Genomic DNA, 12,814 nt, shown 5'->3' with positions numbered 1-12,814 from the left:
GGGCCCCCACCCTCATTTTCCCAGAATGCCTCACATCGCAATCCAGGCTGCTGGAAGCAGCTTCCATTCATTCTAATGCATTCAGCAAGCATTTATTAAGTGTTCGTGTTGTGCCGGGCACAGGGATACGGAGCCAGGTGTCCCTGTCCCTGCCCTCCGGGGTTTACCCTGTTCGGGAGAACCATATGTACACAACCATCCAGTCATTCACTTCTGGGTGAGACAATGAGGGAAGGCATTCCTGTCATGGGGAAGGGCCTGGGCAAAGGCCTGGAGGTGGGAGATGGAAGGTATCACCCAAGGAAGAGCGGGCAGGTCAGCAGGGCCGGGCAGTGTGGCGTCTGAAGGGCACTTGGGGAGTGTCTACTTGGCAGTTGTGTGGACCCCAGCTTGGGGGATGCTGATCAGGCCCTCAGACGGTCATCCCATGCCGCGGCCGTAGGAGAGAAGGCGAAAACCCCCGTGAGACCCCCCAGCACCATCCTCAGGAGACCCCCTGGGGAGGCACTGCAAGTCTGCCGCCTCCCTGTGACAGGCAGGGAAACTGAGGCCAGGTGGCAGGAAACGAAGCTCACGGCTGCAGGTGGAGGTGCAGGATCTCTTCTGCCCGCCGCAGATACTCCGCCACTTTCCTCTTCACCCCTTCTTGGCGGGCACAGTTGGGGTCACCTGTGGGGAGGAGTCCAGAGCCTCAGGCTCCTGATCCGGACAGCCTCGGGGGTCCCTTTGAGCCCATCACCCCCAATATCTAGGCACGGCTCCATCGGACACCAGAATCAGTCCCAGCCCCTCACTTTATAGAGAGAGAAACTGAGGCCCAGAGAAGGGCCTTGTCCACCATCACTCAGGAAGACAGGAGCGGAGCCACGATGTGAACTCGGGTTCCCTGACTCCAAAGCCAGGTCCCTTCCTTCACACCAGGTGCACCTGCTCTTGAGGGGCTCCCTAATATCGGCCCACTTCACATGGAGCTGCCGGACTGGGCTGGGAGTAAGGAAGACCCGGACAACTTGCTTCTCTCTGCCTCAGCTTTCCCATCTATAAAAAGGGGATACTGACTGTATACAGTCGTTACCCCATGAATGCTCATGATAGAGTCTAGGCTGCCCCGGCCCTGCCGGCTCCCCCATCTCCCCAGGCCCAGGCCTGATGCCCGGCCTCTTTTCTCCTCCCTGGTGTCCCAGCCACCGCTCGGGCCAAAGGGCGCCCAGCTCACCCGGCACCCCCTGCAGGAGCACGTCCACGCCGTCCCGGTAGCCTTGTAGGGCCAAGGCATAGGCCCCCGCCTGCTCGTCCTTCAGGGCCTGGGTGATGAGTTCTGTAGCGCGGTCCAGGTAGGCCGGGCGTGGGCCCTCCTCTCCGTCCTCCTCATCCTCGTCCTCCCCTCCGGGCTCCCAGGGCGTCTGGCCCCGGGTCTGTGGCTCTGCCCCCAAGGCTGCCAGGTCAGCTACGTGGGTGGGGCTGGGGCCCGGTCCGGCGCCTTCTGCGGCCCAGAGAAGGGGGACTCAGGGCCACTCCCCCACCTCCCCCTTCAGGCCTGCCCAAGTTTGGGGCCCCCAGTGGCTGCTCCAGTCAGCAAAGGTAGAAGGGGAGCCTGAGCCCAGACAGCAACAGGAAGGCCTGAGTTCAAATCCCATCTCAGGGATTTGAGCTTTTCCATAAAATGGAGATGGAGAGCTTCTTCCTCCTGCCCTGGGCCACGGCCGGCCCTGAGCGCGGGCCCCTCCAGGCTCTCCCGGGACCCCCGCGGCCGCACAGCCTCCCGGACCAGCGTCTGTCCCGGTCCCTCCAGCTCTGCCGTGCTCCCCTCTGACGGGCTCCCCATGGGTCACCGGCTTTTACTAGGATTCTCTGCAGCGATGGGAGGCTCACTATCTCCCGGGGCCCCGGCCGCTCTCCCCAGCACGTACCTTCTTTGGAGAACGGGTCAAAGAGAGCCAGCTCGGCCTCGGTGAGCGCTCCTCGGGCCGCGGGGCCCGGCTCTTCTTCGGGAGCCCCGCAGTCGAAGAGAAGGTCGAGGGCTTCCTGAGCGGGGCTGGAGGGAGGCTGGTCCCCTGCGGAAAGAAGCCACGAGGGTCTGCCCCTTCCTGCCGAGGGTGGGCGCCCCAGGAGCGCAGGGAGCCTGGCCAAGCCCTGCGGTCAGGGAGCCGGGAAGGACCTCAGAGACCATCGGCCTCGCCCACAAACGCAGAGCCCGAGGTCCCCATCCTCGGGCTGACGGGCCCGGGGTCACCGGCCGAAGCCGCGCCCTCGCACCCCGTGCTGTCCCTCAGGAGGCGGGGAAGGGCGGCTCCTACGGCCGGCTCCGGCTCCCTCCCTGCCCAGTACCTGGCTTCTCGGGCTCGTCCTCAAGCTCCTCCCGGCCCAGCCGCTCGACTGGCAGAGGCTGGGGGAGCCGCGCCTCCTCTGGGGGCAGCGTGGGCACCAGGGGCGGCGGCAGGATGTGCAGCTCCCGGGGCTCGGAGGGCCGGGTCACGTCCCCGCCCTAGGAGAGGAGAGAGTCGGGAGGCTCGTTGGCTCGGGAGCCGCAGCCAGGAGGGCCCGGGGTCGCACAAGGGGGGCCTGGGATCACACACGGCGGGGGCCTGGGGTCGCACGTGGGGGGGGGGGGAGGGGCCGGGGTTGCACGCGGGAGGGCCAGAGCCGCCTGGCGCGAGGCCCGGGTGATGCCCCCTGCCGGGGTCGGGGCGCGCAGGGAGGGCACGTACTCGGAAGAATTCCTTGAGCTGGGGGCTGTTGTTGAGGGCGGGGATGTTGACGGTGAAACGCAGCATGTCCTCCGCAGCCTTGCGCCGCTCCTCGATCACCGCGGCCTCGAAGCGGCCTGTGGCCAAGGACCGGGCGTCAGGCCTCCCCTCCCCCATTCAGGGCAAAGGGGGCCAGGCAAAGAACACCCCAAGTCACCCAAGACGTGCCGAGGGGACGGAGAAACGGAGGCAGCCAAAAATCGGGGGGCTCCAGGCCGGATGGATGCCCCCGAGGCAGGGGTCATGCCCCCCGCGCGCCCCACCTCAAGCCAATCAGGCCACTAAGGGTGCTCCTTTCCTTCATCAAATCTGCATTTTCTCATTCAGAGTCGAATGTCATCCTCCTCCCCCCACCCCCCATGATTCATGATCTGTAGTCATGGGGGAGGGGACGCTTGTCTGCGTGGCCCCCCAAGACAGAGGTGGGGGGGAGAAGGGGGAGCAGGAGGCCGGAGAACCTCGGGCCTGGCTGCAGAGGACCCCCCTCCCCTCCCAGGGCCCAGAGTCCAGGGGAGCCTTGGAAAGGCCGGCCTTGGCCACTCACCAAAGACCTGGGCCCGGGGGAAGGCCGGGAACTCCTCCAGCCTCCGGAAGAGGTTGCGGTGCGTGTACGCCAGGTCCCCGTGCAGCCGCCGGAAGTCACTGTAGCGTTTCCACACCACCACCTGGGCCACGGGGGCAGCGGCTGGGAAACCGGGCCCACCCGGGGCGCACGGGCCTGACCGGAGAGGGGCCTCCCGCCCTCCAGGCTGCCCCTTCTCCAGGCCGAACCCACGGTTCTGCCCCTCCGGTGACCCACCTGTGGGGGGCGCCCTCTGCCCTTCCCCAGCCCAAAGCCATGGTTCTGTCCCTCCAGTGACCCACCTGAGGGGGGCGCCCTCTCCTCTCCAGCCCAAATTCAGTTGTGATCCGCCCAGAGCTGACCCACCTGAGGGAGGCGCCCTCTCCCCTTCCCCAGCCCAAACTCATGGTTCTGGTCCCCAGCTGACCCACCTGAGGGGGGCGCCCTCTCCTCTCCAGCCCAAATTCAGTTGTGATCCGCCCAGAGCTGACCCACCTGAGGGGGGGCCCCCAGACTCACCTCCTTAACATCCTCCTGGTTTGTCTTTGAGATGAACTGGGGGCAAAGAAAACCAAGGCAGGTGAGGAGCCTCCCCCTGCCCCCACCCCCGGGAGAGCCCCCTCTCTGCCCCCAGCCCCGCCACCTCCCAGGCCAGGCTGAGAGCCCTCCAGTGACTGCGGAAAAGGGAACTTGGGGGGACATGGGGGAGTCTGTCCTGGCTTTGGGAAGACCTGAATTCAAACCCAGCCTTCGACCTGGCCAAGCCGTGTAACCCGGCTGCCTCAGTGTCCTCCACTGTAAAATGGGGGTACTAACCTCTCCCTCCCTCGGGGGCAGAGCTGGGTGGGTGGATGGGGGGAGGGGAGTCCAGCCCTTCCCAGCCCTGAACTTCTGCATGAGGGGAGAAGATTAGCCCCTCCCCCTGCTCACGCCTGCAGAGGTGAAACTGGCCCGGACCCAGGCCTGGTGAAATCCTACTACGTGTCTGGGACATTAACCGAGGCTCAGAGCCTGGGGGAGGCGGCCAAGGGGAGAGAGCTTTCGCTATCTGGCGCCCCGGTTTTCTCAGCCACTCTGAGAGGGAGACGTCCATTTCACAGAGGAGGAAACTGAGGCTCTGGCAGGCCCTGGGGCCCCAGGACAGCCGTTTCGCAAAGGGAGACAACAGCGTCTAATTTTTTAATTACATGAAAAAGGAGCAACCCTAAATAAACAACTCAGGCGTTGGGGCCCCGCCCCCGCCCCTGCGCGTCCTCCCTGCATCGTAAATTAATATAGTCTCAAATTCGGGCTCCACCCCCTCCTGACAGTAGAGGATGGAACCGTCTGGATCCGCCCACTTAAAGGGACCCCTCCCCTTAAAGGGGCCTCGCCCTCACTCACCTGCGCGGTCACTTTATACTCCGTGTAGCCCTTGGGGTGCGTCCTTGTGTCCGACACCGTGTACAGCCGCCGGAAGTCGTCCTTCGCCTTGAGGGACATCTCCGAGGAGCGGGGGCCCTGCGGACCCCGACACCTCGGCCTGGCCGCGGGCCTCCTCCTCCACGCTGTCCCCTCCCCTCCCGTCCAGCCTCCACGGGTACTGCCTCGTCTGCGCGTGCGCAAGGTTCTCCTCGGTTTCTCTCCCCCCTCCCACTCCAGGAGGTGGCGCACGCGGGGATGGTCCTAAAACTCTGCTCTTTGGAAGGGCGTAGGCTGAGCCGTCGGGCAGGAAAGGACGCCCCCTGGAGTCTAGGGAAGAACACCTTCCGGGGAGAAATCGCAGACTCCAGGCAACGGGCATTTATTAAGCACCTGCTGGTGCCCGGCACTGAGCCAAGCAACTCCTGTGAGTGGGAGCTTAGGGAAAACCGAGGCCAGGCCTTCGTTTCACATCTGGGGAAACTGAGGCCCAGGGCCAGGTTTCTCTCGGGCCTGGGCACACAGTAGGTCCCGTGCCCCAGCCCGGCTTCCAGCCTGCCCGTGCTTGGCCGGGGAAAGCAGCCCCGGGAAGTGGCAGGGGCAAAAACGTCAGTTGGCCAAGCGCTGGCCCTTGGTGCCAGAGGCTTGGGGACCCAGGGACCACCTGGCAGAGCCAGCCCTCAGCCCTGCCCCCACGCCCGCAGGGGTCCTTTGGGAGCTACACTTGGGAACCTCCTTCCTTCTCCTTCCCTTCCTTGGAAGGCTGCTCTCCACACCCGCTGCAGGGGAATGGCGCTTTTGGGCTGAACTGACTAGGACCTCCCTCAGACAATCTCCTCAGGCTTGTTGGGGGGGTTGGGGGGGGTCTCCCGTGCGCTCCGGATGCTGCTCCATCTCCGCATCTTTCTGCAGTTTCTGCTCCTCCCAGGCCCACTTCCCCCAACCCAGGCACTTGCCCGTTCTCTTGCCTCCCCCATCAGGGACATTCCCTGTTCTAAGCTCCCCTCCCCCCATCCTCTTCAAGTTCTCTGCCATCCCCAGTATTTCATGTTCTGTGGTTGAAGTGATGAGCGGCCGCTGCTTCAGGGCTGGAGAGGGCCCAGAAGGCCCAGGGGCCGAGCCTCTCCCTGTTCGCCCCATTGCTCCATTGGCCGGCTCTGGGCCTCGGCTCTGGCCTCTACCCCAGTCCTCAATACTCTTCCTCCCTTCCCACGGTTCTCGAGCTGCCTTTCCTGCCCCCCCCAGCTGCTGGCAGGGGAAGCTGGGTCCTAAAGGGAGAAACCTCACGGGCTCCCCCGACCTTTCTGGGTCTCCCCACACTGCCACCCTTCTCTTGGGCACAATCGAGAGGCGGCTGCAGAACAGCTTGGGGGGAAGAACAGGCAGGAGCTGGGATACAGAGGACTTTTATTCTCACAGCTGAGCAGGGAAGGGGCCCTTGGGTGGTGCCCCAAGACTGCTCCACCAATCCACCAAGCGCTTCAGGAGGGACGGGGTTAGGGAACGGGGGCTGCTCCTCCCCTGGGAGGGAAGGCACTCCCCCAGAGCAGCAGCGTCTCTCCTGTTAAATAGCGCGAGCAGCATCTGGTTATGACATGGGGAGGGAAGCATTAGTCGGGGTCCCGCTGGCTTCTGCCCCCTCTGGTCATGGCTCCCCGGGGGCCTGGGCCAGAGAAGATCAGGACAAAGGATGGTCTGGGGGAGCCACGGACTCGCGGGGGAGGGGGGGCATCCTTCGGGAGGGTCTCGGGGGTCAGTCCGGGAGCTAACAAGTGGGTGGGGAAGGAGTCACTCCGAAGTGAAGATGCGGCTGGAGATGTCGTCCAGGAGCCAGTCGACCCCCAGGAGCAGATTTTCTCCTGTCACCGCGCTGCAGCCCTGGATGCACCAGTGGTGACTGCGGATGGTGTCTAACTCCAGGATCTGGGGGAGGGACAGTGACTCTCAGGGAGCGGCCCCACAAGCCCTTGGGCCCGTGCCACCCCCCTCCCTCCCCCAAGCCCTCAATTTACCTCTCGAATGGCGTTAGAGGACAGAGCCCCGGGGAGGTCCTGCTTGTTGGCAAAGATCAGGAGAGTGGCTCCCGCCAGGCGCTAAAAGGGAAAGAAAGGTGGCAGGAGGCCCAGGAAGGGACCCAGGAGCTCCACGGCCTCTATTCCTTAAAGGAGAGGGAGGGAGGTGGGCAGAGAGGGGCATGAAGGGGGCTGTGTGCCCTGGGCTTGTGCACAGTAGCCAGTCGGGTAGGACAACCAGGAGGTTCCAGCAAGCAGCTGCCCGGTCTTTGAGAAGAGCTGGCAGCTGGGCCCTGGCTCCTGGTGGCCGCCGTGTGTGTGTGTGTGTGTGTGTGTGTGTGTATGCACAGTGTGCGTGCACAGCTGGAGGCTCTGCCCTGGTCCCCCCACCTTCTGCAGCCTCCTCTCATGGGCTCCCCGATCCGCTCTCCTCCACGTCTGCCCATCTTTCCTCAACCTGGGGGTAGAATCTCCCGTTTCGGAGCCTACCTGTGACCTGTCACATCCCCAGCGGATGGAAGCGTTCTGAGGACTCACCCACACCCTTTTTCTCCCCAGTGCTAGGGCACCATGTCTGGCACACAGCAAGAAAGGAGTTCTTGTGGATGCAAAATCACAATCAAGCCAGCACTGATTAAGCCCCTACTGAAAGCAGGCCCTCTACTAGTGCCAGGGATCTCCGAGAAGCTTATTTTTCCCTGTGGCTCAGTGTCCCTTTCTGGCAAAGTGAGAAGTCAAGCTTCCCCTCCCCCCAGGCCCTGCCCACCTCCTCCACCAGGAGGCTCTCCAGCTCCCTCCGGCAGTCCTGCATGCGCTGCTGGTCAGCGCTGTCCACCACCCAGATGAGGCCGTCGGTGCTCTCAAAGTAGTTCCGCCAATAAGAGCGCAGGGACTTCTGGCCCCCCACATCCCAGATATTCAGCTTGAACCTGGGGAAGAAGGGGGGAGAGGCCGCTGGGTGGGTGAGGCCCAGGCCCACCGGCCCACCAGCTCTGGGGCGTGGGGCCTCCCTCACCCTCGGTGCTCCAGTGTCTTGATGTTGAAGCCCAGTGTGGGCGAGATGGTGTCGATGTCCTCCCCGTTGAACTTCTTCAGGATGGTGGTCTTGCCCGCGTTGTCCAGCCCGCTGGGGGTGGCTGGGGTTAAGGAGAGCACAGGCCATCCAACCTCAGGGGAGGGGACTTGTAACCCCGGGGTGGGGGGTGGCGGGTGGGAGGATCACTTGCCTGAGGCATCAAGTAACCTCCAATGAAATGATTCTATCAATTCCACAAGCAGGTCCAATACCTACAGAGTACCTGAAGAATGAAAGGCCCTGCCCTCAGGGAGCTTCTGTTCTACTGGATGGTAACTGGACCAGAGAGGGAAGGCAACATACACACATGAAGCGCCTACTGTGTACCAGGGACACAAAGAAAGGCAAGAAGCAGCCCCCACCAAGGAGGAGCTCATAGCCCAAGGGATGAGACCCCAGTCAGACAGCTAGGGACACGCCATCGCTCTGACCCGTCCAGGTCCTTGTTCAACAGACTTCTGGACATTCCAGCCCTCCCGTTCCCCCTCCCCCGGCAGTTGGTCCATTCCACTTTCCTCGCACGCGCCCCCCACCCCCTCGCTTCGGCACATTGGTTTAAGCCAGTAGGCCAGAACTCCCCCGTCTTGGTCCTACATGGTATGGACCAATCTTCACAACACCCCTCCAAAGGCTATTGGTCGACCCCGGGCCTACGTAACCCACGCAGGACAGTTGTACGGCCCGGCCAGGCCCAGAGCGGCGCATCCTTCCTTACCCTCCCCCCTCGCGCGGAACGCTTGGTAGCGCCCGCCCCCGCTTCTCCCTCGCCCCTCGCCACCCGTGGCTCTGTGAGCTGGAGGATACAGCATGAGGAGCCGCAGCTCCCGCTCTTTCTGCTTCATCTTCTTCAGGATGGTCAGGAGCCCCATGGTCCTCGCCTCCCCTCCCCGAAGCGGCGCCTCCCTAGTCCGGGACCCCGCTCCCCCCTTTCATTGGCTAGCGCGTCCTCCGGCCTCAACACGATTGGCCCGGCTCTTGTTTGGGCCCGCCCCTTCTCCGCGGAGCCGGCGGCTGGAAAAGGCACCACCCTGCTGGAGCAGCACAGTGACGGAACTACGGCAGGCGGCTGAGCCCAAACTATCCCGCCTCCGCCGCTTAACCCCTAATGTACGGGCCCCCGCGGAACCCGGGCCTCGGGACTGGAGGGCGCCCCGCAGTGGTGTGACCCACAGATTACCATTGCACATACATTTATCTAGTGACGGTGCGCGGAAGGGGGCTTGACAGGTAAGGGGGTTTCAGGCTCCGACCAGCACTTTCCTAGTCTGGATCGGGCGTCACCGCGGTCCTGCTCTGGAGGCGGGGGTGGAAGGGGTGCCTAGTGTTGGAAGTCCGGCGGGCGTGTTTCCCTCCCGCCTCAAAAGCCGCGCTCTCTGTAGAAGGAAACCTACAAAGACTCCATTTCCCATGAAGCTCAGGGAGATTCTTTGGACTACATTTCCCGGGAGGCCGAGTGGCGGCCACGGGGTGGCAGCTGCGGGCAAGTCAACAAACTCATTGAACGCCTGCTGTGTGCCAAGAACTGGGTTAACCTCTGCGAGTAAATAAAGGGAAAAGACATACAACCCAGTACGGAAGATAACATACAAACACATGTGTACAATTGCATGCGAAAAGCAATTTTCTGTTATAGGTGTGCAATCGTGCAGAACGTTTCTAGATAAATGTTAAAAAAAAAAAAAAAAACAGATTAAAAAACCCACAAAAAAGAGCGTATTTCAATCGGCGTCGACGTCCCCTCAGTTCTTCTGGATTTAGGTAGCGTGTTTCCCTCGAATCCCTCGGACTTGGCTGAGATCACTGTATTGCTGAGAATAGCGAAGTCATTCACGGCCGATGATCACACACAGTATTGCTGTTACCACGTACAACGTTTCCCGGATTCTGCTTCCTTCACTTTGCATTGGTTCGTGGGAATTCAGGTTTTTCGGAAAGCACAACAGTATTCCCTTCCCATCATGCCCCACAGCTTTTTCAACAATTCCCCAGTCGATGAACAGCTTCTCAGTTTCCAATTCTTTCCCACAACAAAAAGCTGCCGTGGCTATTTTTGTGCATAGAAGACCTCTGCCTGTGTCACTCACCCATACCTGGTAATACTTTGTAGCCCTTTGGCCATTGTTCCAAATCGCCCGGCGGAATGGCCGATCGGCTCACAGTTCTACCAGCGGTGCTTTGGGGTCCCTACTTTTCCGTTTGTCCCTTTCCTTTTCTGCCACGCTAGCCCATCCGACGGGTGTGACGTGGTGCCTCAGAATTGTCTCCCTTTACATTTCTCAACTCAGTGGTGACTTAAAGGGGCAGCGGGAGGTGGAGGAGGGCACACTGGCCCCGGCGCCAGGGAAACCAGAACTCTAATCTGGCTTTAATTTTCAACATTCACCCTTACAAAATCTTGTGGCTAAAATTTGAGATTGATAAATTTGACAGCTGAGAGGAGGAAGGGGTGAAGTAGGGAGAGACTTGGACAGGCAGACCACCCCTCCCAAAAAAAAAAAAAAAAAAAGCTAGTGCGATAATCTGGGTTTGGGGATGGTGGCAGGGGAGAAGAGACATGTGTGAGGAATATCAGAGGGGAAATCCCCAGGCCTTGACCCAGATCGGGGGTGTGACCTGAAGGAGGATCCAGCAAAGGGGACCGAGGAGTGAGAGGGAAGAGAACCAGGGGAGTGTCTGTCCCAAAACCCGAGTGTCAAGGAGAAGGGGGGAGTAACGGTGTCGAAGGTTGCCCAGGCCCCCGAGGATGAGGATTAGAAAAGTCCATTGGGTTTTCCCAGATCCCTGCTCACTTTGGAGAGAGCCACTCAACTCTGCTTTTACCCAAAGCCTTTCACAGCCCCTTTTAATCTGATTATCTTTGGTAATCATTTCCTCTTCATCCTGTCTGTAGCTATGTGTGTTTGTATACACACACGGATATGTCTCAGATATCTTGTCTTCCTGATAGATCATAAGCTCCTTCAGGGAAGGGGTTGGCTTTTTTTAAAAAATTATTTAATTTCTAAATAATATTTTATTTTTCCAAATACATGCAAAGATAGTTTCCATCATTCACCCTTGCAAAACCTTGTGTTCCTATTTTTTCTCCTTCTCTCCCTAACCTATGGGTTAAACACTACAATTCTTCTAAACATAATTCCATCTTTATGTTGTGAAAGAAAAATCAGATCAAAAGAGAGAAAAAACACAAGAAAGGAAATTTAAAAGCGGGGGTGGGGGGAGGGCAGCTAGAAGGTACCGTGGATGGAGTACCAGCCCTGAAGTCAGGAGGACCCGAATTCAAATTTGGCCTCAGAAACTTATCGCGTCCTGGTTGTGTGACCCTGGGCAAGTCACTTAACCCCAATTGCCTCAGGAAAAAACAACAGAAAAGTGGGGATATCTGTATCTTTGGGATACAGATCCAGTATGCAGTTTGGTAGCCCTTTGGCTATAGTTCCAGATTGCTCTCCAGAATGGTTGGATCACTGCACGACTCCACCAACAATGCATCAGTGTCCCAGTTTCCCCAACATTCTCATTATCTTTTCCTGCTGTCTTAGCCCCTCTGAGAGGTGTGAGGTGGTGCCCCTCCTCTGTATTTCTAAAGCCATGTCCGAGTAGATCTGCCCACGGGAACTTCTTTGGGGGAACACCAGGCTCCTCTGGCCCCCCTCTAGGACACCAGAGATATTGGAGCTCATGTGCCCAGCACAGTCACCCAAAGGATCATGGGAAGATTCGTTCTCCTGGGCTCCAGAGGGCAGAGCCCTGCCTAAAGTCCAGCTACTGGAGGTCAGCTTTTAAAAGCCCCCCAACAAGGAGAGGCTGCCCAGAGGGCCTGGGCCCAGAGCCTGACGCACTTCAGAAATGAAGTCCCATGCTCCTCGGTGTGGTGTAGAAAAGGCAGCCTCTGTGCCTGTTTTCCCTCGATACGGGGGAGCAGGGAGGGAGGTGGGGCTCCGGGCACTGCCTGGGACATAGAGATAAAAGGCACCAAAACACAGAGGAAAAAAGTTGGTTTGTGGAATCGGGGAGGCCCAGGTGGGGAGTTCGGGTCCCGCTTGACCTCATTATGTTTGATACAATTTACAGATCAGGAAATCGAGGCCCAGGGAGGTCACACCAGGAGAGGCAGCATGTTCAGGTCGGCCTCTCAATGTCAGCTCCCGGAGGGAAGCTTTGGCTGGCCAAGGAGGGCCGGGCGGTGGCAGATCCCCAGGCTGTTATAATCCCATTTTACAGATGAGAGCACCTAATATCTGAGGCTGCATCTGAACTCTAGTTCTTCTAGACCTCCCACTTCTAGATCTTTGTAGACCCTGAGCTCAAAGCTCCCCGTGATCCCAATGGGATAAATTGAGCCTCAGGCCTGGCCACACCCCCAAGCCAGGGCTGCTTTCTGGCAGTTACATCATGCTCAGGGAGTCTCCGAGGGAGGCCGTTCCATCAGCCTCCAGGGAGGCCGGCGCTGTCTTCCCGAAGAGTCGGATTTCTTTTCGGTTCCTGGGGAGACCCAGAATTTAAATATGTTTATTTCTATCAAGGGGAGCCTCAACTCGCCCCCTCACAAGGAACGTTCTCATCTGGGCTTTGGGGCATCTGGGACTCCAGAGGGCATCATCTCCAACCCCCTTATTTCTATAGCCAGGGAAGCCACGGCCCAAGGGCCACAGAGAGTGTCAGCACTTGAACCCGGCTCTCGGACCCCAGCCGAGTCCCATCTCCCAACATTGCTCTGTTCTGTTCCCATGAGCCCCAGGGAAAGCGAGGCGGGGAGGAAATGTTGGGGTGATTATTCCAGCAGGAAGTAGAGTCACAAACAGCCAGGGCTCACCAGGCCTCCCCTCGAATCCCTAACTTTCCGGGTGGGGAAGCAGGCTCGCCCTGTGGTGGTCACACAGCTTTGAACCAGCTCCCCTCCTCCAGGTCCGGCCCTGTACCATCCGACTCACTTAGCCCGGGAAGGGAGCGTGTTTTCCAGCCCTTGTACAGGTGGGGACACTGAGGCAGGAGGTCAAGTTCACACGGCTCACAG

General features: G+C 60.1%; 2 protein-coding genes across 5 annotated transcripts; both read right to left on the bottom strand.

The window, feature by feature from the left end:
* Positions 1-66: 66 nt before the first annotated feature.
* SNX15 (sorting nexin 15) lies at positions 67-4,902 on the bottom strand. Of its 4 annotated transcripts, none has more exons than XM_051964663.1 (9): positions 4,693-4,902; positions 3,805-3,864; positions 3,676-3,740; positions 3,292-3,611; positions 2,709-2,824; positions 2,329-2,485; positions 1,911-2,054; positions 1,217-1,483; positions 67-669 (listed from the first exon to the last, which is right to left on the bottom strand). In XM_051964663.1, the coding sequence occupies exons 1-9, from the start codon at positions 4,789-4,791 to the stop codon at positions 572-574; spliced, it is 1,326 nt and encodes a 441-aa protein (XP_051820623.1). In that variant the 5' UTR covers positions 4,792-4,902; the 3' UTR covers positions 67-571. The 4 variants fall into 4 exon arrangements, with proteins under 4 accessions (XP_051820623.1, XP_051820624.1, XP_051820625.1 ...); XM_051964664.1 differs by lacking the exon at positions 4,693-4,902 and adding an exon at positions 4,126-4,526; XM_051964665.1 differs by lacking the exon at positions 3,676-3,740 and having other exon boundaries at positions 3,292-3,412; positions 3,829-3,864; positions 4,693-4,901.
* Positions 4,903-6,100: 1,198 nt separating this feature from the next.
* ARL2 (ADP ribosylation factor like GTPase 2) lies at positions 6,101-8,842 on the bottom strand. Its single transcript, XM_051964671.1, has 5 exons — positions 8,602-8,842; positions 7,738-7,848; positions 7,489-7,651; positions 6,723-6,803; positions 6,101-6,633 (listed from the first exon to the last, which is right to left on the bottom strand). The coding sequence occupies exons 1-5, from the start codon at positions 8,664-8,666 to the stop codon at positions 6,499-6,501; spliced, it is 555 nt and encodes a 184-aa protein (XP_051820631.1). The 5' UTR covers positions 8,667-8,842; the 3' UTR covers positions 6,101-6,498.
* Between the last annotated feature and the right edge of the window lie 3,972 nt (positions 8,843-12,814).

Source organism: Antechinus flavipes, chromosome 6, assembly GCF_016432865.1.
Source record: "Antechinus flavipes isolate AdamAnt ecotype Samford, QLD, Australia chromosome 6, AdamAnt_v2, whole genome shotgun sequence".
Classification (NCBI taxonomy): Eukaryota; Metazoa; Chordata; class Mammalia; order Dasyuromorphia; family Dasyuridae; genus Antechinus; species Antechinus flavipes.
The sequence above is the reverse complement of the archived record's forward strand: the minus strand, read 5'-3'. Positions and strand labels throughout refer to the sequence as shown.

What these genes read in the sequence shown, in the direction of transcription:
- SNX15 (XM_051964663.1), bottom strand. Translation starts at nt 4,791, where the DNA reads ATGTCCCTCAAGGCGAAGGACGACTTCCGGCGGCTGTACACGGTGTCG. An exon ending in AGCTCAAGGAATTCTTCCGA is followed by an intron (nt 2,486 to 2,708) that starts GTACGTGCCCTC and finishes CTCCTCTCCTAG; the next exon opens with GGCGGGGACGTGACCCGGCC. An exon ending in TGACCCGTTCTCCAAAGAAG is followed by an intron (nt 1,484 to 1,910) that starts GTACGTGCTGGG and finishes TCTGGGCCGCAG; the next exon opens with AAGGCGCCGGACCGGGCCCC.
- ARL2 (XM_051964671.1), bottom strand. Translation starts at nt 8,666, where the DNA reads ATGGGGCTCCTGACCATCCTGAAGAAGATGAAGCAGAAAGAGCGGGAG. An exon ending in GAGCTGCGGCTCCTCATGCT is followed by an intron (nt 7,849 to 8,601) that starts GTATCCTCCAGC and finishes AGCCACCCCCAG; the next exon opens with CGGGCTGGACAACGCGGGCA. An exon ending in AAGACACTGGAGCACCGAGG is followed by an intron (nt 7,652 to 7,737) that starts GTGAGGGAGGCC and finishes CTTCTTCCCCAG; the next exon opens with GTTCAAGCTGAATATCTGGG.